Source organism: Dipodomys spectabilis, unplaced genomic scaffold (genome assembly GCF_019054845.1).
Source record: "Dipodomys spectabilis isolate Male_0828 unplaced genomic scaffold, ASM1905484v1 ptg000095l, whole genome shotgun sequence".
NCBI lineage: Eukaryota > Metazoa > Chordata > Mammalia > Rodentia > Heteromyidae > Dipodomys > Dipodomys spectabilis.
The window spans coordinates 38,884,786-38,907,496 of record NW_024870772.1 but is presented as its reverse complement, the minus strand read 5'-3'; the positions used below and the strand labels follow the sequence as shown (position 1 = coordinate 38,907,496).

The following is a 22,711-nucleotide window of genomic DNA, read 5'->3' as shown; positions in this document are numbered from 1 at the left end:
AACAATGAAATGTGCCATACCTAAGAGCATATTTAGGCCTCCATGTACTGTCTTACTGACTGGGATTGTGGAGGGAAGCTTTTTGCATTTTGCTCACACCCCTTTACCAATTTGCCAATCTATGGAGAGTTTTATGGAACATAAAGAGAGAGAATGGAAAAAGCCATTGATCTAACATGAAAATCTCTGCATGCCTCAGAACATTTAATATGAACATCATGCCAAAGTTATAAAACAGAGTGATTGAAACACTCTCAACTCAAATTCCAACACTGTGTTTGCCAGGCTAACTAATAAATAAGTCTAACACATGATTATAAGTCAAATTGTTTATTCTTTAAAAATGCTAGTCTATAATACAAGCTACTAAAGTCTAAGAGAATTGAATTTACATTGTTTAAAAAAATCATCTGTATGGATATTCATTGACCCAGCCTGCAACCTGAAAAAATTAAGAGCAAATCTGCTGACGTGATGGCTGGATTTTGGAAGTGCTTCAGCACTGACACTTGTCACAGAGGAAGAACTGCAGGTGGTTCCATGAGAGACACATGCAGATACCTGAAATGAGACCCACAACAAGGTCAGCCCATGCAAAGGATAGCAGGGTTGTTGGTTTTTTTTTTTTCGGTTGGTCCTGGGCCTGAACTCTGGGTCTGGGTGCTGTCCCTCAGCTCTTCAGCTCAAGGCTAGCTCTCTACCACTTGAGCCATAGCACCACTTCTGGCTTTTTCTGCTTATGTAGTGCTGAGGAATTGAACCCAGGGCCTCATGCATGCAAGGCAAGCATTCTACCACTGAGCCACCTTCCCAGCCAAGGATAGCAGTTTTATACAATCTCTATTAGGCTACAGAAAATGCTATTGTAGTTTGGGCAGACTGAAAAGAATCCAGCTTTCTGTAAGTACTAAAATTATAAAAGCTACAAATCCAGGGCTCTCCAAATTAATTTTCATGATTTACTTTTACTTTTAGCTCCAATTAACCACCCCCAAAAGCCAGATAGACAATTTATTCTATTTCTAATGCTGATACTACAATAACCCCATTAAGTTTTAAAGAACAGAGATAAGAAAACTTACTTTGAAGCTTTATACTTCTCCCTAATTGCTTGCTGAGGTCGATGGGGTATATCAAGGCATGCTTTGTGTAGCTCACTCAGGCAAGGCACAATTTCACTTAATGAATAGCCTGTAAATGCAGCAAGGGTTTCTGGCTAATCAAGACAAAAGAAAAAAAATGCCTCACATAACCTCATATGATATTAGAAATCTGAAACGTTGAACTGTGAAGTAAAGTGAATTAATTGCTTATTAAATATCCATACATAGCTCAGAAGAATTAGAGACTTCAGATATAAAATAGTAACAAGAATAACCAGTATTCTAGATTTTTAAGTTTCTCCAATTTCTCATAATGTAGATTTATAATTCTTAAAATTGGGGCAGATTACTTTCCTTGTTTCTTAAAAAGCTCTGCTTTCCTAAGCATCCAATTTACATAGAATATAAAAGATTAAAAGATTATTAGTCAAAATACAATTTAAGAAGAAGTATTATCCAAGCACTGTTCGTTCACATCTATAATCCTAACTATTCATGAGGCTGAGATCTGAGGATTCAAGTTTGAAGCCAGCCCAGGCAGGAAAGTTTGTGAGATTCTTATCTCCAATTAACCACCAAAAGCCAGAAGGGGACCTGTGGCTCAAGTGGAAGAACACTTGAGTGAATAAGCTAACCTGAGTTCAAACCCTAATACCCCCCCACCCCCCACCCCCGCCACACACACACACACACACACACACACACACACACACACACACACACACACGAAGAATTCTAGAAAATAAAAGTTGACCCTTTACTTTTTTAAACACGAAAATAAGTGTTCTGAACAAAATGTGGAAGACCATTTCTGATCTTGTCACCTACTGTAGCAACTGCCCTGTTCTTTTGAGGAGTCAAACTGTTGGCTGCCCTTACCAAACTTACGGTTTGTTATATTATGCTGTTATTTTCGCAAGAGTAAAGGACAAGAGTTTTTACTTGAAGTGATGATGACTGCAAACTTGGAGGCCCTCACACAGAGCAGTAGACACTGAGGTTCTCAGACCTGCTTTTGTGGAATGAGCCCACCACAGTCTCCTTCACTTTCCACCAAATCTGTTTCCCTCAGAGGAAGACCATTGAGTCCAAGTCTTGGCGGATGATCTGTAAGTTGTCATCTGCTGTAAACCAATTCCTTATAACACTAATTTTTCCTCGAAAGAAGCAAGACCTTGGGGCTGGGAAGGTGGCTCAGTGGTAGAGAGCTTGCCTTGAATGCCTGAGGCCCTGGGTTCGATTCCTCAGCACCACTTCTGGAAAAAAATCCAGAAGTGGCGCTGTGGCTCAAGTGGTAGAGCGCTAGCCTTGAGCTGAAGAGCTGAGGGACAGCGCCCAGGCCCAGAGTTCAGGCCCCATGGCCGGACTCCTCTCCTCCCCACCCCCCCCAAAAAAAGAAGCAAGACCTCCCAAAACTTGAAAGTTATTGAACAGATATAACACTGACCTTGAATTTCATCTAGAAAGAAGAGGAAAGGATCTCACCCAGAAGTGCCTGTTCACAGTGTAGTTTGCCAGGCAATAAGCCGCTGCCGCTATAACTGAAGGAAGATATTTCAAGAAAGGATCAGCTTCAAGTAAACTCAGTTCTGCTACATACTAAGAGAGAAAAAACAAACAAACAAACGTGAGTTAGGAATTTGACCAAGAATAAGAATATTGATAAAAATACTGCGCATCTAGTTATAAGCATAGGAATAGTCAAAATAATTCACTAGATTAACAATTTGTATGACTTCTCTTAACCTAAACAACATTTATACTAATATAAAATGTAAACGTCCTCATATTTGTCCTATTCACTGCATGTGAGATAGGTTATTTCCCTCATTTTATGCTAGTAGTGGCATCTGCTGATCAGATATAGTAGTATCATTCTAGCACAATAAGAGCATAGCTTCTAGCCATAAAGAAAAAAATCCATATTAAATCTATTCAGTCATCAGTCACATGAATATGGTTCCCAGGCTAGAATAATACCAGTGGGAACATATTATAAGAAATACATTGGGAAATGTATATAGATATCCTGATTATTCTTTTGCACATGGATAGATTGATAGACAGATGCATAGATATAGATATCATATATCCCAAATTGTAGTGGTTGGGCTGGGAAGGTAGCTCAGTGGTAGAGAGTTTGCCTTGCATGCATGAGGCTCTGGGAAGAAAATAGCCGGAAGTGGCGCTGTGGCTCAAGTGGTAGAGCGCTAGCCTTGAGCTGAAGAGCTGAGGGACAGCACCCAGGCCCAGAGTTCAGGGCCCATGACCGGACCCCCCTCCCCCCAAATTGTAGTGGTTGGTAAGCAAGTTCACCAAACTCATACTTTTATGCTTTAATCAAACTTCAGTAACTCCATATGACCAAATGATGCTTTATTACTTGAAAGATCAGAATGAGTTTTAAACTAAGTAGGAGTATGGTTCAAGTGCTTGGCAGACATGCTACCATTAGCCTAGCAAGCATGAGGCCCTAAGTTAAAACCCCAATACTATCCACAAAAAAAAGAAAAAAACAAACTTCTACATTTAATTTTTCCCAATTAAGAATTAATTCTTACACGTGGTCTGTATCTATCAAGGAAAGAGTTTCCAAGCTTGAGTTTCTTTTTTTTTTTTTTTAAATCATGGATGCCTAAATAATGTGTGACTGCTGAATTTTACTATTTTACCACAATAGTAATGTTTTATAATTAGATACTTTGTTCTTAAAATTAGCTCTACTTCATTACCAAGAATGTTTCCTAGACATAAGATAAAAAAACTAGAAAAGAAGAACTAAACTTGGCACTGGAAATTTTTGGAAGTCATGTGGCCTACCTTGGCCAGATTCTCAGTTCGGATACATACTCCTTGCCGCCGTAAATACTGAAGGAGAAACTGGTTGGTGGTTGGTACTGTCAAATCAAATGCTAGAACTTTCAGGAGCAGGTGTTCCATCCTTAACAGCTGTCGTTTTGTGTATGTATCATCAGTTATATAGACAAACTCATCCACTTCAGGTGGATATATCTCTTCATATTTCCTGGGAAAGATAAGGAATTGGGAGGGGAGCAAGTTTGGAACTCATGGCTCTACTTCCTCGTCTCTCAACATGGCCTTGCCGACTACTTTATATATCACTGTGCCTACTTAAAGCTCAGAACAGCACAGGGATACGAAAATGTTAGGAGCTTATTTCTAGACCAAGAACATGAGTGTTACAGAATATGCTGTACTTCTTCTTAGGAGTAATGTCAAAAACCATTTCCAAATGAGAATTGTAGGTCTTAAGTCTCTGATAGACTTAAAAAATTATCAATGATAGACACGATAGATTGAAAAATTATCAATGATAGGTTTGACATATGAATTCTTACTAATCCTATAGTCTCCAAAGCATTTTGTGGAAAAGAATATGGTAATGAACTCATAGCAGGAAAATTTACATAGGCCTTTGATTATTAAGAAGATCTCCAACTTTATTGAATTAGCAAATGATGTTAAATAGCCAAGAGAAAGATGATATAATTTCACTATTCTCACTTCTTCCCCTCTGCTTTTGTTTCTGCTTTCTTTGAGGAAATATTAAAAAGTTCTCACATATTAGTAGCTAGTGTCATTGAGGTAGAAAGACTAGGAAAGGGTCTTCTATTCAGCAACATGCCACTTAAGTGCAGCTCAGACACAGCCCAACTCTTTTCTAACACAAATATTGTTACAAATCTGATGGAAATAGAAACCAGCTAAAACTGTTTATGCACTGTAACCAAATAAGTTATTATTATGGACTAGTTGCTAGATCATGAAGACAGCTTTTGTGTAATCAAATCCCCTTAAAGAGGATTTTTATTTGTATTGGAATGCAGTCAAAAGACTACATAGCATGCTGGGCACTGGTGGCTCACGCCTGTAATCCTTGCTACTCATGAAGCTGAGATCTGAGGATCACGGATCAAAGCCAGCCCTGGCAGGAAAGTCCATGAGACTCTTATCTCCAATAAACCACTAGAAAACCAGAAGTGGCGCTGTGGCTCAAGCAGTAGAGCGCTCGCTTTGAGCTGAAGAGCCCAGGCCCAGAGTTCAAGCCCCACAACCGACCCCATCCCTCACCCCCCCCCCCCAAAAAAAGACTACATAGCAAAATAGTTAAATTCTGAATCTGAGCTGATGGCTGTTTTAGTCAGGATATTGGATTCTTTTTGGCTGTAAATATTAACCATCTGAACTCTAGAATGAATATGTGGGTAAGATTCAGTTCCTTGAAACTACACAAAAATGATATCTTTTCTCAAAGGAAGTATGAATAGTTTCAATTGTTAAGCACTGAATGTCTTCAATAAATAGAGAATAATAACAAGTGTTTTGACAAGAGATAGTTTCACATGAGCCAAGCTGAAAGAACACTTACGAAGCTAGAAGAATAGCTGCTGTTCCAACAAGCTGCAATTTCCCTCTCAGAACAGACATGCAGGAGAGAAACCTGTCCAGGAAGTTGACAGCCAGGTACAGAGTCTCTGCCCGAAGCTTATATTCTTCACCAACCTCCACCAGCCAATCCACCAGAATAGTACGCATGCCTTCAGTAATGTCAGGCTGTTTTCTCATGTAGTGTGCTTTGGGTCTGTATCTGACCTGTTCAGAAAAAAGGTTGGATCTTTAAACACTTTTAGTGTTGTTGCTATTGTTTTTTTTAAATCTCTGTTGGGCACTGGTGGCTCACACCTATAATCAGGGGGATGTGATCCAAGCTTAAATACAAAATTATAAAATTTATGGGCTGGGAAGGTGGCTCAGTGGTAGAGCGCTTGCCTTGCATGCCTGAGGCCCTGGGTTCCATTCCTCAGCACCACATAAGCAAAAAGAAAAAAAAGCCGGAGTGATGCTGTGGCTCAAGTGGTAGAGTGCTAGCATTGAGCTGAAGAGCTGAGGGACAGCGTCCAGGCCCAGAGTTCAGGCCCCACGACTGGACCCCAAAAAAATAAAAATTATAAAATTTACATATAGCCTAGAGGTACTTTTATGAAATATTTTAATAATTCTGTGCATAAAACGAAAGTTTCACCATGTGGAATTTTCCATGTATGGCATCATGCATCAGTATTCATGAGTTTCAGATTTTGAAACAATTCAAAACTGGGATTGTCAGATTAGGGATGCTCAGCCTGTATTATTATTCACAGATTTCTTATGTTTAGATGGCATAATGATACCATTCACTGGTGGTTACGGCCAAGAACTTACAAGTTAATATGTACTAGAAGTTGAGAAAACTCACTTCAGCTTCTCTAAGGTACTGATGGATTTCTTCAGCATACTCAGTCACATTTATGACATCTGAGCCAAAATCTGACGCTTCTTCAGTCTGAGAATGGACAGATGGATCTACCAGCATAGGAGAAACTGCAGAGGTTCAACATTGTCAGATAAAGTCATTTAACAACTGGCACAACTACTCACCCAATACAGGTTATTATGAAAACAGTCATCACTTCCAGTTTTCTTTTGCTAGTTACTTGACACTGAAACAGTGCAGATGGTTATGAATACAGGGCACCATTAGCCATATATGTGTCAGATTACCTGTGTTGAAATCCAAGAGGAAGTGAAGATCTGACTTGAGTGTACTGGTGTCTACTTCATACACATTCTCAAATGCTATGCCCTCTCTCCCCGGGCAGCTGTTTCTGTCCCCCTGCTCAGGATCATCCATGTAAATATCAAACCCATGCTTGGCTGGTTCGTGGACCCCACAGTCAGTCAGCACACTCTTTCCAGCTGGAGGAAAGACATTTTCTGATCCAGCAAAACACCTGATTGTTGTGATCTCCTTTTAAAAAAAAAAAAAAGGTTCATCTCATTGGAGATTACCCTCCCCCTCCCAAAGACATATAGTAATTACAACTAGCAGCTTAGGAACAAGACTGATGTGGATGGAGGGGGGAGAGAATGTCAGTGCTGGGGTTTGAACTCAGGTCCTTAGTGCTGTCCCTTAACTTTTTCTACTCAAGGCTAGAGCTGTGAACCACAGCTTTAGTTCCAGGTTTCTGGTGTTTAATTGGAGATAAGACTCTCATGGGCTTTCATGCCTAGGTTGGCTTTGAACTGTAATCCTCAGATCTCAGCTTCCTAAATAGCTAGGATGACAGATGAGACACCAGTGCCTGGCAAGATTGACTGCTGAATAGAAGTATCTGACTGTCTAATTCTAGAGACTAAGGCTTCTGATATAGGGAAAGACAGTTATCTAAAATTTGTTGTTTTCTTTACATATGTATTAAAGGGAACTCAAGATCATAAGATTGTACAATGAAGAAATGCTACAACTACTTCCAAAATGAAATATCACAAATGGGAAGAAAATCCCAAGTTGGATTTGGGCTTATAGCACTGCAAAATTTTACAAGTACTGAATCTAGGTCATGACACATAGTTAATGAATTCTTATAGTTCCCCTCCATAATAGTCAACTTTTCTTTGCAGGCACCTATAAGATTACATTTTATGTCCTGTTTTTTAGAAACAGGATGAATTAGTAAACTCACATTATTAACTGTTCTTACAAACTAGCTAGAAGATCTTTCTGTATAAGACAATGCAATTACACTTGAAGAAATTTCTCAAATCACTTCATTTTTCTTTAGTCTTATAACATGAAGCCCGGGATCAACTGTAGTACCACAGTTGATAAACATTGTGCACTGGACACTGATAAATCATGTAGAATGTCAGGAAAGTCAGGGCATGCTTCAGGTACTGGACTAATATAAATGCTAGCCCTAGTATATCTTACTTATAATTAATTTTTGTAATATTGAAGGCTAATTCCAAGTTAGTATATGATTTTGCCATTTTCCTTTCTAGTTATCAAGTTAAATATATAGTTTATGTCCAAATAAGATAAAAATCTTAAACCAGGCATCAGTGGCTCACACCTATACTCCTAGCTACTCAGGAGGCTGAGATCTGAGGACTGCACTTTGAAGCTAGCCTGGACATGAAAAGTCTGTGAGACTCTTATCTCTACCTAACCATTAAGACAGAAGTAAAGTGGGACTCTTATCTCTACCTAACCACTAAGACAGAAGTAGAGTAGGACTATAAAGGACCAGAGTCACAAGTTATTATAACCAGATCTCCATGAATTTAAAGCACTGCCAAACTTAACTTTTGGTATATATGTATAAGTCAAAATATTTCATTAATTAAGCAAATATTCACTGAGCATCTAGTACTAGACATAGTTCTAGCAGTGAATAAAACTTGCAGCTCAGAGATAAGGAGAAAAAGAAAGTAGAGATGTATTAAGAACTGAGTACACCAAAAACAAAAAAAAAAAGGGCAGTACACTTGCTTTTCAAGAAAAAGAGATCAGTTAATGAAGTACTTATTATAAGCCATTTAAATACTGGCTTTTATGTGGACAACAGATCCATGGAGAGGCAGAAGAGTAAGGCAATCTGATTTGTTTGGTTTTGTGGGTTGTTTTGTCTTTTTTTTGGCAGGGCATGGAGGGGTGGGGGTTGTCAGCAGTGGGGCTTGAACTCAGGGCCTGTGCACTGTTCCTGGGCTTCTTTGTGCTCAAGGCTAGTGCTCTACCACTTGAGCCACAGCGCTACTTTCAGTTTTTTGAGTGGCTAATTAAAGATTAAGAGTCTCCTGGGGACTTCTCTGTCCAGGCTGGCTTCAAACCATGATCCTCAGATCCAGTCTCCTGAGAATAGCTAGGACTACAGGCATGAGCCACCAGCACCTGGCTTCTGATTTGTTTTGAAGATCCTTTGGGGGTACAGGTATAGAGAAAGATCACAGTCAAATAAGTAGTCATGAAACTTACAAATTCCAGGCAATCTAACTCTAGAGAACACAGCTTCAAAAGTATGACTTCCCTCCATTTTGGGGGGGCCTATATTTGATATTTTGGAAAGAGAGTTGCCTAAAATTTGTTTTTGAGCCAAATAGTACAAAACAGGGACAAGGGCAAAGAAAAAAAATCTCAGACATTTTACAAAACAGAGCCAATAGCATTTTCTTAGTAAATTATATGAGAGAAGGGAGGAAAAGTTGAATCAAGGGCGACAAACGGCACTGGGAATAGGAAAGACAGACATTCTATTTATTGCCTGGGAATAGGAAGGACAGACATTCTATTTATTGCCTGTATGCTATTAGAATACAAACTCTTTTTTTTTTTTAAGGTTTGAGACTGGGATTGGAACTTAGTACTTTTGGCTCATTGGCAAGCAACTGAGTCATGCCTCTAAAACCTGATAAACTCTCAAGAAATATTGCTACAAATGGGACAGCCCAGCCTCTACAAAGAGCTCTGTTCTGAAAGATTTTGAAGATAGAAAAAAAAAAAAATCAGATGTGTATGCTTGTGGGTTCGATCCAGTAAAGAAACTAAAGGGAGGAAAAAGAACTATTGGAAAGGTATCTCTGGAGAGACACAAACACATGAAGCATAGTCTGGGGACTCACCTGGCATAGGTGAGGGTCAAAACACACCAGTCACAGAACAGGATGGGATGAGAGGGTATATAGCACATAGCAGCAGTGGAGGTTCTCTTCCAGTTGCTTCCATAGTTTTAGGAAAATGGGATGTGAAGTCATTAGTTAGGAATAAGGATAGAGTTACAACAATGCTGTGACTCCTTTGAAGAATTAAGCTTACTATTTAACAAAATGAGTATCAGGAACACCTATTGGGGAAGGTCAACGAGAGGGAGGTCAACCAAAGGAGAGAAGAAGGGTTGGAAAATACAATCATAATAGTCAACCTGTGAAAATGGAGCCAAATAACATGATGAGATGGGTGGGGTTAGAAGGGACGAGGAAGAAAGATTGAAGAGGTAGCATTGGTAAGATGCATTGTACTCATAAACTAACATTGAATTGAAACTCCTTTGTACAATTATTTAAAGGTAATTTTTTTTTTCTGTTGGTCATGGGCCTTGAACTCTGGGCCTGGGCACTGTCCCTCAGCTCTTCAGCTCAAGGCGAGCACTCTACCACTTGAACCACAGCTCCACTTCTGGTTTTCTGATTGGTTTATTGGAGATAAGAGACTCGTGGACTTCCCTGCCTGGGCTGGCTTTGAACCATGATCCTCAGATCTCAGCCTTCTGAGTTGCTAAGATTACAGGCATGAGCCACTGACACGAGCAGAAGGTAGTTTTTTTTAACCCCGGCTCCCATGGCTCACACTTTTAATCTAACTACTCAGGAGTCTGAGATCTGAGGATGGAAGCTCAAAGCCAGCCTGGACAGGAAAGTCCATGAAACTAATCTCCAATTAACCATCAAAAAGCCTGAAGTGAAGCTGTGGCTTTATTTCTATGAAGAATGCTGGTCTTCAGTGAAAAAGCCAAGGGACAGCACCCAGGCCCTGGGTTCAAGTTCCAATACCAGCACAAAATAACAACAACAACAATAATAAGTAAAACAATAAGGATAACAGTAAAGAGAGTTAGAAAGAGGTATAGAGGATTAATAAGAGAAGGTGAAGTAGGAAATAAGTTTCTAAAAGATTGTGGAGAAATGGAGCAGGCAAATGCAAAACCAGTGGCATCAGGCAACATCAGTGACTGAATTTAAAATAAGACTACTCAGATAGGCATAACTCTCAACCTCAAAGTACCAGAACTTAGACTTTATTTTTAAAGTAAATATTGCTGTTAACTTTACTAAAACTACTTTCATTTAATTTTCTCCAAAGCTTTGAGTAGATCATGTTGTATATTTTCTAGGTCTCAACAAAAGGCAGATGACTCAAGGAGGCAGTAATCTAGTTTTCACCATAACATTGGGGGGGGGGTAGAAGGAAGATCTGTGTTTAAAAGTCTCTCAAAACTTCTTTGGCCCATAAATAATGAGAAAGATACTTGCATCACCGGACTCAGATTTGCAAGACAGGCTAAAACATCATTGAGGACCTGTCTAAAAACAAACTTAGTGAAGATCTCTTCTCTCAAAAATCCATTCTTCAACAACCAATATCTCCTTTGCATTTAAATGTCCGGATTTGTCACCTTCCAATGAAAGTTCCTATGATCAATTAAGAGCATACAACTACTTCACCTAGATCCATTGCCAGTTTGCCCATTTGCTGTTAGTACTGGGGAGGGGTATGCTCTCAAAGCAACCTTTCTGAAGTAACCTAGGTAGCCCACCCCAATCCTGATTCTGGATGCGCATACCAAAGGGTATCTAGGAATGTTTCAGGCACGGCCTAGATTACCCTGAATACCACTGCGACCAGAAGGAAGGTTTATTTTGCACAGCCATTTTTCTTTTCAGCCTAGCCCTAAAATCATTTTACACATACTTAATCCAAACAGTTCCTAAACTCATTTCCTTGACATCGGGGTGGGGAAAAAAATAACAAAGAAAAGGAATGGCTATTTCTAGCTAAAAAATAACAAAAGGGACTGGTTCAAGTAATCCGAAGGGATCAACTTTTCCTGGCTAGCCCTGGAGGCTCAGGCCTGTAATCCCAGGTACTTGCTGGCTAAGATCAGCGGATCAAAGCCAGCCCTGGGGCAGAGAAGTCTGACAGAAGCAAATCTCCAATTAATAAGCAAAAAGCGAGAAGTGGAGTTAAGGCTCAAATCAGCCCTCGGAGACCAAACCAAACGAGTTTAGGGCGTGAGGCTGTGAGTTCAAGCCCCAGTAGCGGCCATGCACCAACTTCCCCAGACTCCGGATTCTAAGCTTAGGGTTCTCAAGCGAAATTCTGGGATAACTCCAAGCCCCTCCCTCGGATTAGGAAGGAACTCCCCACTCCACCCCTCCCGCCCCCCCCCCCCCCCCCCCCCGCCATCCCGGGCGCTGCTCGCTCTCACTACCTGGCCACAGGTCCTCCGGTATTGGCCATTCTCAGTCAGCACTCCCAGCACGGTCCTCTGCGGGGGATCCTGACCCAGCTGCGCTCTGGTGAGCATCTGGCAAGCCTCCAGACCCCGGGTCACGGGGGGCAGGACGACTCCGCTCTTGGAGTTGCTGCGAAGCATTGCCTCAGACTCCGCTCGCTGCGGCCCTCAGGGGAGAAGACAGATCGGCCCCGTGAGTCAGTCCCCCCCTCCCCGGCTCCACCTGCAGCGGCGAGGGCTCAGAGGTAAACTGAGGCGCGCGAGTCACCAACGCGGTTCTGAACCCAAACATGGCACGTCTCCAGGGCTTTTCCCCCAAGACCTACTCGAGGGCTGGATCTTAAGAAGAGCAACCGGGCCAAACCTTCAAGACCTGGGTCTCAGCCTCAGGTGAGTTTACACGTAGGATCACCCCCCCCATACCCCCTGTCCCCGTCCCCCTCACCCCCTTAGAGTTTCCCCAGGTAAAAAGCCCCGATCCCATCGCCTCATGACACACACACCCCCAAGATAAACAAGAGGGATTCTCCACCGTGGGAAAATGTCATCCCCTTCCTCAAAGTGACAGGCAGGCTGCTGCTGCCCCTCAGCCCTCCCCTCACCAGACACAAGACCCCCCCTTCTCCCACCCCAAACCTGCTCCGACCCCACGGGGGGGGGGCTCCCGCTCCTCTCGGCGTTATGCTCTCTGGACGTCTGGAACAGTCTCCGGGCGCAGACGGGGAGAGGCGCTGAGGGAGCACCGGCGGGGGCGGGGCGGGGACCGCAGTGATGGGGGGATTCCAGCCGGGGGCGCCCGACTCCCCCGGAGCCGCCGCCGCCGCGCTGTCCGCGGCGCCCAAGCGCTAATTACTTTCAACCCGCCCGCGTCTGTTGAACCAGCCAATCAGCGACGGCGCCGCGTCCCGCAAGGGTGGGGAAGGAGGGGGAGGGACGCTTCCATGCCAACCGCAGCGAGCGTGCGCGCCCCGGGGCCGCATCGCCATGGCGACCCCTCCTCACCTGACCCCCTCCTGGCCACCTCCTCCCCTCCCCTCCCCCCCAAGCCTAGACGCCCTGGGGAGAGTTCAGTCCCCAGCGTGGCTAACGGGCGGCCGTCCCCACTCCGCCTCACCCCGCCCCGCCCCGCCCCCAGCCCTGCTGCGCCGCCGCTGCCCGGGCGCGCCGGGGCTGGCGCTCACCGCGGCACACGCGCCCCTCCGGGCGGGCCGACCCGGGTCCCCTGCCCCGGGCAGGGAGGACGGCGGGCCACCCCCGCGATGGCCGGGCCGGGGAAAAGACTGTTTCCCCCTACTGAACTCGTTCTGCCAACAGCCGCTAACTCCTCCCGCCAACGTCTTTTGCGCGGCCCGCTCCTGAGAACCTTGGCTCGGGAGAGCGACGCGGGGCGCCCCGCCACGCCGGCCCGAGGGCGCGGCTCGCTCCCTTTCCCCCTGCCCACACACCTACGCTTCTCCCCGACATCGGCTGGCCGGGGGGCGGCGGCGACGGCCATGGGGCCCCAGCTGGGACCCTCCCGGGGTCTCCTCGGCGGCGGCGGCGGCGGCGGGGTCCTCCGACCTTGGGTGGGGCTGGGGGGACGGCATTGCGCACCACCGGCGGGCGGGCCCCTGGCTGACCCCCCGATCCCCAGCTCCTGTGGCCAGGCCAGGCGGGAGAGGAGGTTTGGGGGTCCCCCGCCCTGCTCCCTCCCACCTCCCCAGCTCCGGACGGGTTGCTGCTGCTAGATGGTTGTGAAGTCAATCCGCGGACGCCTGGATTGTGGTCCAGGAAGAGGAAGGAACGCGGGCTGCAGCGATGGGGCTTGGGACGTTGACGGGGAGACCGGGGGCCGAAGTTCGGAATTGGGAGCGGGCCACGCGAGAAGAGGGCCCTGGGTTAGAGTGGAGGGTATACCGCTCGGGAAGGAAAGAGGAGGAAAGAGGACTTCCATACAGGGTACTCCTGGAATCCATGAAGCTCTGGCCTCTAGAGATGACTGGCAACTGACCGGTGAGCTGCAAGAATCCAACGCATGATTGGAAAATGTTATGTACGTGTAACACACACACGCACGCACACACACATTGCTAACTTAGTCTGTCACTGCATCTGCTAAAAACAACAAAAGAAAAATCCCTGAATCCTCAGGCCATTGAAATGGATATCACCATTCAACTAGCTAGCACTATTTCCCCAAGCGTGCATGATTAATATTTCCACCAGAAAACGGGGCAGGGGTGGGAATATGAGTATTCTAACGTAAGTGTGGATTGAAAGCCATCGATTGAGTCTCATTAACAAGACATTGGAAAGCATCAGTGCTGCTCAGGCAAATCACTGACACTGAATCTGTGCTCCCACATATAAGGGGTGGGGGAGTAGCTTTTCAGCTTTTCGTGGCACCCTATTCCTGTGCCTTAAAATACCAAGGCAACGGTGAAACGGCAGCATCTCTGTTGGGGCTGCAGACAAGCCAATCAGGACCTCAGAACCTGAGGCGCTGCTTTGCCAGGTGACTATCAGGAGAGGTATAGTCTCTTACCCCACCCCCCATCCCCCCAACTGTTGGAGTCTTTCCTGGAGCCTTTCCCTATGAAGACTTCAAGGGATGCTGAAGATCTTAGCAGTTAACTACATCTGAGACTGGCAGCAAGGAAAAGGGACAAGATGTATTCTGGAAACTATATGATTTTTTGTTCAATGGCTGATACAGAGACTTCCAGTCAGTATACTGTACACCTCAGTACCTGGGCACTGTCCTTGCTTTAGCTTTTCCCCCTCAAGGCTGGCCCTCTAGCAATCACTTAAGACACTGTGGCTTTTTGGTGGTTAATTGGAGATATGAATGTCAGACTTTCCTGCATACACTAGCTTTGAACCTTGATCCTCAGGTCTCAGCACCCTGAGTAGGATTACAGGTGTGAACCACACAAGCACATGGCATGTTCTTTTCAATCTGGTCTCCTCAGACAAAAATCTCCAAAGCAAAAAGGTCAGGGCGGAGATTGCTTCTGGAGACTGTAGACTGGATCGTTTTTCCTAAGACAGAAGTTTAAGAAGAGGATGAGTGTGAAAGAAAGGAGAGGGAGGGACCTGGACTCCTTCAAAGGTAATTCTTTGAAGTTGAGTGTTCTGACTCAAATCTAGTTAAGGCTGTAATACTAAGGCTGTAATATCTACTTGGCTGTGTTTAGCGAGGGAGAATCTACTTGGCTGTGTTTAGCGAGGGAGAATGGCTTTTCTTGGGGGAGGGGGGTCCGGTCGTGGGACCTGAACTCTGGGCCTGGGTGCTGTCCCTCAGCTCTTCAGCTCAAGGCTAGCGCTCTACCACTTGAGCCACAGTGTCACTTCCGGCTTTTTTCTTTTTGCTTATGTGGTGCTGAGGAATCGAACCCAGGGCCTCAGGCATGCAAAGCAAGCGCTCTACCACTGAGCCACCTTCCCAGCCCCGGCTTTTTTTTTTTTTTTTTAAGAAACAGGACTCAGATTGTTTCTTAGATTCTTTTCTACTGCTTCCTCTCATCTGAATAGCTGTGGACAATTTAGTCTTAGAACATAAATAGTATTATTGCCATTAATGCAATTTTCTTTCTTCTCCATTCACTTTACTAGACTGGGCAAAGGGAGCTTATTATATAGTTTGATTGTTTTCTTTCTGTGCTACCTTAAAAGGCCACATTAAATCATAATATTCTGTATTTTAAACTGGAAAAGGAGATGAACTGATATCTACATGTATTCATGGTCTGTAAAGTCAGATACTGCATATAATAAGCAATAATTATGACTTCCCTGGCTTTGAAAATCTTGACTCAATATTGTGGTTCAACAAACAATGATTTTTATGGCTTTTAAAACAATTCAACTGATGAGTAGATGTACAGGTTTTAATTTTTAATAAGCCCATACGTGGTGCATGCCTGTAATTAGAGCTACTTAGGAAGCTGAAGTAGCAGAATCCCTTAAACCCAGGAATTTGAGAACAGTCTAGGCAATATAGGCAGGCTTCAGCTTTCAAAATATCTAAAACTTTGACCTTAGAATTAACAAGAGCAGAGGGAACAGAAAGTACTTTCTTACAGTTACATTGCTATGTGTAATAATTTTTTTTTTGTCATTCTAAGGATTGAGCTCCAGACTTTGCATGTGCTATGCAAGTGCATTTGAGCTACACCCACAGCCACTGTATATTTAAATCCTCTATGTCCTATATATGCTGTCTAATTACTAATAAATTATATTAAAATGTAAACATCTGATTATACTAGTTCATACCTATAATCCCAGCATATGTGAAGCTGGGATAGGAGCTACAGAGCAAGTTCAAGACCAGCCTGGCCTGTAACACAAGACTTGCCTCAAAAAAAAAGAAAGTAAACAATGCATTTAGGTAAAGACAACTTTCTGTAATGCAACTTGAATGCTAATATAATCATCTTAACTGAAAACATTACTTGATTAGCACTTCTTTCCCAATACTGATCCCCAGTGCTCAGCTAGCTTTGGCTATGGAATTAATTCCCATAATAAGGATGACAGCTGAATTCTTTACTAGAGATTTGTAAAACCCAAAAGTCTTATTAAAACTGACTCTACCCCAACTCCTAATTATAATTCAAAGACTGTCTTTTCTGCTTGCCAGCAATTACCTGGCATTTTAGCAGCAATTATTACTATTATCACATGTACTTGTTGTAGCTAGTAGTTAACCTCTGGCTCAAACATTTTGTATTTCATTAATTTGTATGAAATCAAGTTGACTTTCAGGATAGATCTGAAAGAGAGACAAAGAGTACAGGAGCTGGTGCCCATGCCTGTCATTCTAGGCTCATGACTGCAATTCTAGCTCTCAGGAGGCTGAGGTCTGAAGATCATGGTTCAATGCCAGCGCTGGTAGGAAAGTCTTTGAGACTTTTATCTCCAATTAACCACCAAGATTCCGGAAGTTGCACTACGGCTCAAGTAGTGGAGCACCAGTCAGTGAAAAAGCTGATGTGCAGCCAACAGGTCCTGAAAGCAAGCCCTAGTACACACACACACACACACACAGACACACACACACACACACACACACACAGAACAAAGCTTCTTCAAAGATTCAAAATTTATGAGACATGTTGATATGCATCATTAAAATGAGCTATTATTTACTGGTTATGCATTTTTAGTCATGTATTTTTAATTACTCATGTCATGCCATTTTTTTTCTGCACATCTCCAGGAATTGCTTATATCCGTTAACTCCATATATCATTTAGTATAATGAAAATATTTCATTAAATCCTATCATCAGTGAATTGCAGCATATTTATAAATGTGTATTTCATTGCCTTATTTTATTGTTTGTCCAGAAATTAATACCAATGATGGTCACAACAAAGCGTTAGTTCCCATTCTAAAACTTGGATTTTTGTTAGATACAAAGTTTTCATGCAAAAATAAAAAAATATCTAACTCAAGGATAGGTACAGACTTACTATTACTTTTTTATTATTACCAGAACTTCCAATCCTAAAAAATACGTATCTATATATAGATGTATATATATATATTTTTTTTCACCTTTGTGAAAATTCTTTTTTTTTTTGGGTCCAGTCGTGGGGCCTGAACTCTGGGCCTGGGCACTGTCCCTCAGCTCTTCAGCTCAAGGCTGGCGCTCTACCACTTGAGCCACAGCGCCACTTCCGGCTTTTTTCTTTTTGCTTATGTGGTGCTGAGGAATCGAACCCAGGGCCTCAGGCATGCAAGGCAAGCGCTCTACCACTGAGCCATCTTCCCAGCCCACCTTTGTGAAAATTCTATTTGGGTAGAAGGAATCTTAAACTCATCTATACACTTTTTTCCTTCCCCTTTCTTCTGTCTTTCTCTTCTTTCCTCCCTCCCTTCCTCCCTCCCTTTCTTTTCCCTTTCTCTTTCCTTCTTTCTTTTTCTCCTTTATTTTGATTGTTATTGTGGAGATAATATACAGAGGGGTTACCGTTACATGAATCAGGTAATGCATACAATTCTTTTTGATCCATGTCTCCCTTCCCCTTGCTCTCTCCCAATTTTTCCCTCCCATCCTCATCCACAAGATGTATAGTGCATGTTCCACATAGTATCTAGTGAGTATTGTTGTATTTGTTCACCCTTAGTTCCACCTTTTCTGTGACTCCCCCCTCCTTCTGCTTTACTCTCCCAAATACAAACAAGACAAATGGAAAAGAAAACAAAAAACAACAACAGCAATTAAAAATATCTCATTTCCCTTTCATGGAGTTCATTTTACAAAATATTATTTTATATGAACATAGCTATTGAGTCTTTGTCAACTACCGCTCCGCATATCCTCCTTTGGTCTCAGTGTGTGAATGTCTAGAGTTTCCCCAAACCCTGTGTGTCAAAAACAGACCCCATTTTTTTTGTTTGAGGAATATATTGTATATAAAGGAAACAAGTTTATATATGATTTATATATAGGAATATTCTCTATATATGCCAACAGGATTAATATACTTATTTGTTTGTTTGTTTTTTGTTGGTTGGGGGCCCTGAGCTCTGGGCCTGGGCACTGTCCCTCAGCTCTTCAGCTCAAGGCTAGCGCTTTACCACTTGAACCACAGCGCCACTTTCAGCTTTTTCTGCTTATGTGGTACTGAGGAATCGAACTCAGGGCCTCATGCATGCAAGGCAAGCACTCTACCACTGAGCCAGCTTCCCAGCCTCAATATACTTATTTTTAAAACAGTTCTTCCAAGTCAATAAAGAGAAAAGAAATACTACATCGAGAACATGAACAAATGATTTGTTCAATCAATTTACAATTGGAATCAATATTTGAAAAGATGGTATAACCTATTTTGCCAAACAAATGCAAATTAAAACAACAGTAAATCCCCTATTAGAGGAGTCAGGATTAAAGAATGAAAGTTTCTAGCACTGGCTGGGATGTGGGAAGGTAAATTTTCTCATATACTATTGATAGAAGCTAATTGGTACAATCTATTTAGAAGGCAAATTTAACAATATTGATCCAACTTCAAATGGACATAAATGCCCTTTGACCCCACAATTCTAATTCTACATACATTCTGGCTCACATACAGAGAAAAATATTTTTCTTAGATTGTGATATACATCTTATTTTGTAGAATTCTTCTGCCATATTGAAATTTAAACTCTGCAGTTCACATGTGCATTATAGTATTTTTTTGTGAGAGCAAAAAATCAGAAAATTTCTGGCTGAGTGTTTGTGGCTCATACCAGTAGTACTAGATACTCAAGAAGCTGAGATCCAGAGAATCTCAGTTCAAAGCCAGACTGCACAGGACAGTCTGTGAAACTATATCTCCAAAATAACTAAGCAAAAGACAAGCTGGAGATGTGGCTTAAGGGGTGAAGTGTCAGCCTCACAAACAAGCAAGTGTGAGCTCTTGAGTTCAAAACCCCAGTGCCAGTAAAAACTAAAAACAAAAACAAAAAACACAGAAATCTTCCTAAACATTCCTGCTATTTTGGCAGTAGGAACTTCATTACAGTGTGCATTGTCAGCCACCTGGCATCAGATCCATTTTTTAAATTTTATTAATTTTATTATGAAGTAGTTGTTAAAAAAAGGATATAGTTTCATAAGTCAGGTTATGAGTACAGTGCATCTTGATGTCACCCTTTCTATCATTCTCCCCCATTTTACCTTTCCAACACCTACCCTCTTTGCATAGTTCAGTATTTACATCGTGCATAATGAATATAATGATTACATTTATTCAACTTTGCTCTCTCCATTTGTGTGTCCCCCAGTTTTCATTTCCCCTGCTCCCAATATATTTCCACTTCCAGGTAAGCAGTTTGTTAAACAGCTCCAAATTTCAAGGCTGCATATAAAACCGTTATTTAAGAAACATTTTCTAATTTCCTCAATTAACTGAAAATATATCTGGATTTTAGCCAGCACTTTCTTTGGCTGTCGTAGAGTTTATCTTATTTAACATTATGGCTGATCATCAGTGGATTTGTTTTCTTCCTCTATATTACTGCAGTCTGTGTAAGGTTCTTTCTCATTTATGCACCTTCTGTAGCTATCTCCAGAATAGCTGAAAATGTATTGTGCTCTTTATGTAAAGTACAATACTTTGATTGTTGAGTGGGTAAAATGTTCACATATAATAATAACCAGTTCTGGTCTTATAGATAAACTCACCAAGCTTCCTCGTTCAGTCAGAAAAATCTATTAAATTCCAAAAAGGACACATATCCCTGTGCATACAAATTTATGACTCATTATTGCTATAAAAAAAAACAAAAAGCAGGTATATGTGGCTGGGCACCCATTCATGCCTGTAATCCAAGCTACTCGAGTGGCTGGATCTAAGGTTCGCAGTTCAGAACCAGCTGGAAATTAAAACTTCTTACTCTTTCTCTTTCTTCCCTTTGAGGTGATGGTCCCACACCACTGTCCCTGTAGGTCTCAGTGAGTGGAAAGGCTTCTTGCCTCCAAATCTATTTACACACAAACCTGTCAAAGCCCCACCCAAAGGAAGTACACTACATGCTACTGCCACCTGGTGGTCACATCTTTTTCCCTCATCAGCTGCCAGCTGCTTGAATGCGCTGCAATGCTGTGGATTTAATTAATTAATTAATTAAAATACTGTGGATACAAGAAAGGAAATGCCATGTGTTTAAGTTACCCCCTCCTTTGTTTTCCCCTACCATCCCTTCCCTCGCCACTTCACCAACTCCTCCCTCCCCCCACAAATTCATTTCTTAAATGTAATACTTGGAAAAAAAAATTAGGACCCACAAATTGTAAATCCAGAATTTATACTAAGAAAATCATCATAAGTAGCCTCAAAATTTTACTCATAGAATTTTTTATAAAATTAAAATAACCTATAACTATGCATTACTCTATATTATGCAGCCATGTAAAAATATAGTAAAAATCAACATATAGAAACATTCATAATAGCATGATCCCATAACTCCAGGTTTACTATTAAAATGATGAGTTTCTCATGTAGAAATTTTCTGGAATGAATCTTTATCATTAGTAGAAAAGACATTCTTCTAGCACTATGAGTTATTTTGGCTCTCAAGTTCAAGAGACTTCATGTAGAAAAAATTAATTTTTTTCTAAAGCTAGCAGAAAAGAAGCGGAGCATCTACCACTGAGGCTAGAGGGAGGGAAAGTAAGCTAGTGAGTTAAAGAGAGTATGCTGGTTGCTCTACTTAATCCTCTGGGAAAAATAATACAAAATCTTACATACTCAGTCAAAAAAAAAGTTCAATTAAGTAGTGATGAAGTAATATGCACTTTATAAATAAGATTTGGAAATAAGGCAATACTCTATTTAACATGATTAAAATGTTTATTACCCCTCTTTGCTTATTTTGAACACAATAAATATTTTATATCACAATAAGAAGATACCAAACATGTTTAGGTTTCTCCATTTCACAGGAAGTGGAGAACCACCACAGAAAAGGTAGAAATTTGCTTTACTGGTAAGACAAGAAAAATAGAAAATAATCAATATAGAAAGTTCTATAATCCTGATTTAATTCTTAATTATTGCAAGCAAAGGCCAGAAAAGTAGTGAAGCAGAGACATTCCTCATTCCCCAACCACCCCATATCACTGGAAGAACTGGGAAGTGAACTAATCTAGAACTTTTTCAGGCCAGGATGAATGTGCAGGGCTTGACTTCCAAATTTGTGACTGCACAATACTCCATCTCTAAGAATAAAACACAGTAGCATATCCAGTATCTATCATCTGTCAGTCCAACTATAGTAAGTATTCCTTTGTGGTCAGTAAAGTGCAAGTAAAATGAGCAAATTAATCATCTACAGTGCAGGCAACCAGTGGCTCATGCCTGGAATACTAGCTACTCAGGATGCTGAGATCTGAGGATCATGGTACCAATCCAACTCCAGCAGGAAAAGTCTGTAAGACTCATATCTCCAATCAACCACCCAAAGGAAGTGGAGTTGTGGCTCACGTGGTAGAGTGCTGTCCTTGGTCAAAAAAAAGCTAAAGGAAAAATGCCCCGGCCAAGTTCAAGCCTCAGCACCAGGACACACTTACAAAATAATCCATAGCAATGTATTCCAAGGGTGCTTCTGGGTATAATTTCTAGTTAAATATTGATCTAGATTACTGGTCAGGAAGAATTTGTTGCTGATGGTGGTAGGAGATGAGACTTTGGAAGGTGATTAGGTCATGTGGGAAGTGTCCTTGTAGAAGAGAACTTAGACCCTTTCTGCCACTTGAGAATAGTGCAGATAGTTATAGAGTAAATGCATTATCCATATGATTAATCTTTGAGTGATAAAATAAAATGCCAGAGGCCCTTTCAACAGATACCACTAAAGTAACTCAGTAGGACGAATTTACATGGGTCCAACATGTATCCCAAAAAATGATGGGCCCTGTGCAGAGAGTTCAGCAAGCTGACTAGCTTACTTATCAACCTGTGAGTTGGCTAGAGCTCTGGGATAAAATTCTGTAAGAGTGAGGAAAGAGCTGCTGTCTAGAAAGGCCCAGATCGAACACAGCTCAGACACCTGTGTAAACTCAGGTAACATCTGCTAGACTTGCACTTCTTCTGATGCTCAGTTAAAAAGATGGTTAGCCTTTATGTATTTTGATACATTTAGTATCAGATGCCTACTGAAATCAAGGAAATAGAATTTCTTTGCACATGTAATATTAAATTTTAAAGGAAAATATATCTTTTGGCTCCCAGGCAGCTGTTATGGCTAAGGGTTCATATGCTCAATACTTGATTTCTT

General features: G+C 42.0%; 1 protein-coding gene across 1 annotated transcript; it reads right to left on the bottom strand.

The window, feature by feature from the left end:
* Nucleotides 1-354: 354 nt before the first annotated feature.
* Nucleotides 355-12,107, bottom strand: Ccna1 (cyclin A1). The gene is made up of 8 exons (XM_042685701.1): nt 11,930-12,107; nt 6,666-6,912; nt 6,361-6,485; nt 5,494-5,717; nt 3,924-4,128; nt 2,589-2,702; nt 1,083-1,216; nt 355-561 (listed from the first exon to the last, which is right to left on the bottom strand). The coding sequence occupies exons 1-8, from the start codon at nt 12,092-12,094 to the stop codon at nt 513-515; spliced, it is 1,263 nt and encodes a 420-aa protein (XP_042541635.1). The 5' UTR covers nt 12,095-12,107; the 3' UTR covers nt 355-512.
* Nucleotides 12,108-22,711: the final 10,604 nt, after the last annotated feature.

Coding starts and splice junctions, on each gene's coding strand:
- Ccna1 (XM_042685701.1), bottom strand. CDS start 12,094: ATGCTTCGCAGCAACTCCAAGAGCGGAGTCGTCCTGCCCCCCGTGACC. Junction 4,129..5,493: donor GCAGCTATTCTTCTAGCTTC/GTAAGTGTTCTT, acceptor TATCTTTCCCAG/GAAATATGAAGAGATATATC. Junction 562..1,082: donor GAGAAGTATAAAGCTTCAAA/GTAAGTTTTCTT, acceptor GTCTCATTTCAG/GTATCTGCATGTGTCTCTCA.